Source organism: Salvelinus fontinalis, chromosome 2 (genome assembly GCF_029448725.1).
Source record: "Salvelinus fontinalis isolate EN_2023a chromosome 2, ASM2944872v1, whole genome shotgun sequence".
Classification (NCBI taxonomy): domain Eukaryota; kingdom Metazoa; phylum Chordata; class Actinopteri; order Salmoniformes; family Salmonidae; genus Salvelinus; species Salvelinus fontinalis.
The window spans coordinates 88,713,480-88,715,979 of record NC_074666.1 but is presented as its reverse complement, the minus strand read 5'-3'; the positions used below and the strand labels follow the sequence as shown (position 1 = coordinate 88,715,979).

At 47.7% G+C, this 2,500-nt stretch overlaps 1 protein-coding gene across 1 annotated transcript in view; it reads right to left on the bottom strand.

Annotated features, from left to right (window-relative positions):
* LOC129867574 (protein sidekick-2-like) overlaps positions 1-2,500 on the bottom strand; it is a 100,653-nt gene that overhangs the window by 70,953 nt on the left and 27,200 nt on the right. The window contains exons 11-12 of the mRNA XM_055941065.1: positions 1,159-1,335; positions 264-400 (exon numbers count right to left, since the gene is read on the bottom strand). Coding sequence (XP_055797040.1) covers positions 264-400; positions 1,159-1,335 — 314 coding nt within the window. The remainder of the gene's footprint in view (positions 1-263; positions 401-1,158; positions 1,336-2,500) is intronic.

The window sequence follows — 2,500 nt, the reverse complement described above, 5'->3', positions numbered from 1 at the left end:
GTTCGTAGTGTTTAGTGTTCAGTGTTCCAGCTGTAGTATTCTGTTCATAGTGTTTAGTGTTCAGAATTCCAGCTGTAGTATTCTGTTCATTGTGTTCAGTGTTCAGAATTCCAGCTGTAGTATTCTGTTCATTGTGTTCAGTGTTCAGAATTCCAGCTGTAGTATTCTGTTCATTGTGTTCAGTGTTCAGAATTCCAGCTGTAGTATTCTGTTCATAGTGTTCAGTGTTCAGAATTCCAGCTGTAGTATTCTAGTCCACTCACTGTTCTCTGAGACCTCCAGGATGTATCGGATCAGGGGGCTGTTTCCATCGAAGGCCTGAGCCCAGGTCAGATTGATGGCCCTCCTCTCTACCTGGCTCAGAGCTGCACTGGGGATCTCTGGAGCATGGGGAAGCTGCCTGTATGGGGGGAGGTGTGTGTGTGTGTGTGTGTGTGTGTGTGTGTGTGTGTGTGTGTGTGTGTGTGTGTGTGTGTGTGTGTGTGTGTGTGTGTGTGTGTGTGTGTGTGTGTGTGTGTGTGTGCGTGTGTGTGTGTGTGTGTGCGTGTGTGTGTGAAGGAGAGACATACACAGACAGAGCACGGTTCAGAGAGAATGATACAGAATGCTAATATCATAAATATCCAAAGAACGTGGTAGTTAATAGTAAAAATAGCAGAGGGCAGAGAGGAGTTGATGATGGAGGGAGGAGATGAGAGGTGAGGGGAATATGATAAAGCTGTAGATGAGACAACAGCACACTGCCAGAGAGAGATAGAGAGATAGAGCGAGCGAGAGACAGAGATAGAGCGAGAGAGAGAGGGGGAGAGAGAGAGAAAGCTAGATAGATAGAGCGAGAGAGAGAGATAGAGAGACAGAGAGAGAGAGAGGGGAGAGAGAGAGAGAGTTAGATAGAGAGAGACAGAGATAGAGAGAGGGGGAGAGAGAGAGAGAGAGAGAGAGGGCATAGAGAGAGAGTTAGAGAGAGAGAGACAGAGATAGAGAGAGGGGGAGAGAGAGAGAGAGAGAGAGAGAGAGGAAGCGAGAGAGAGAGAGAGAGAGAGGTAGATGAAGAGTGAATGGATAATACTGCATGATGGGAGAAAGATAGAGATGGACACACAATGCCAGACAGAGTGACAGACCAAGAGAGAGATGTCAACAAAATGTGAGGTTAACCTGACTCTGAGGTGAGCGCTGCGTGAGTCGTTGCCCCCTACAGAGGTGACTCTACAGGTGTATGTTCCGATGTCACCTGACCAGGTCTGGGAGAGGTGCAGGGTCCCGTCAGGGTCCAGACGGAGCCGGGGAGAGGTGCTCACATCCACCACTGAACCAGTCTTCTCCCAAACATACCTGGAGAAGAGGACAACACACACACACACACACACACACACACACACACACACACACACACACACACACACACACACACACACACACACACACACACACACACACACACACACACACACACACACACACACACACACACACACACACACACACACCAACAAACACAAACACACCAACAAACACACATAGATACATGGTTACCGTAGAGCACTTTGAGACTGTTGATGTAAAAACGGCTGTTGATGTAAAAATGGCTTAATGAATTCTCTCAGAAACACACAGACGCTCTGCTCATACTGATCCAGATGCTCAGACTGTGTGTGTGTGTTACTGTCTGTTCACACTGATCCAGATACTCAGACTGTGTGTGTGTCGTTGTCTGTTCACACTGATCCAGATACTCAGACTGTGTGTGTGTCGTTGTCTGTTCACACTGATCCAGACACCAAACTTCTAATTTTCTCCATTAACTTCAACTGATCAACCTCTTTGATCTATTCCACTACTGCCCCCCCCCCTCCCTGATTCAACTGATCAACCTCTTTGATGTATTCCACTACTGCCCCTCCCTGATTCAACTGATCAACCTCTTTGATCTATTCCACTACTGCCCCTCCCTGATTCAACTGATCAACCTCTCTGATTTATTCCAATACTGCCCCCCCCCTGATTCAACTGATCAACCTCTTTGATGTATTCCACTACTGCCCCCCCTCCCTGATTCAACTGATCAACCTCTTTGATCTATTCCACTACTGCCCCCCCCTGATTCAACTGATCAACCTCTTTGATCTATTCCACTACTGCCCCCCCCTGATTCAACTGATCAACCTCTTTGATTTATTCCACTACTGCCCCCCCCCCGATTCAACTGATCAACCTCTTTGATTTATTCCACTACTGCCCCCCCCTGATTCAACTGATCAACCTCTTTGATTTATTCCACTACTGCCCCCCCCCTGATTCAACTGATCAACCTCTTTGATCTATTCCACTACTGCCCCCCCCCCTCCCTGATTCAACTGATCAACCTCTTTGATCTATTCCACTACTGCCCCCCCCCCCCCTCCCTGATTCAACTGATCAACTAATCACTTAGCCTTTGAGGAGCTGAGTCAGATGTCAGCTTGGTATCCAAATAACTGACAGACACACTGGGGTCATG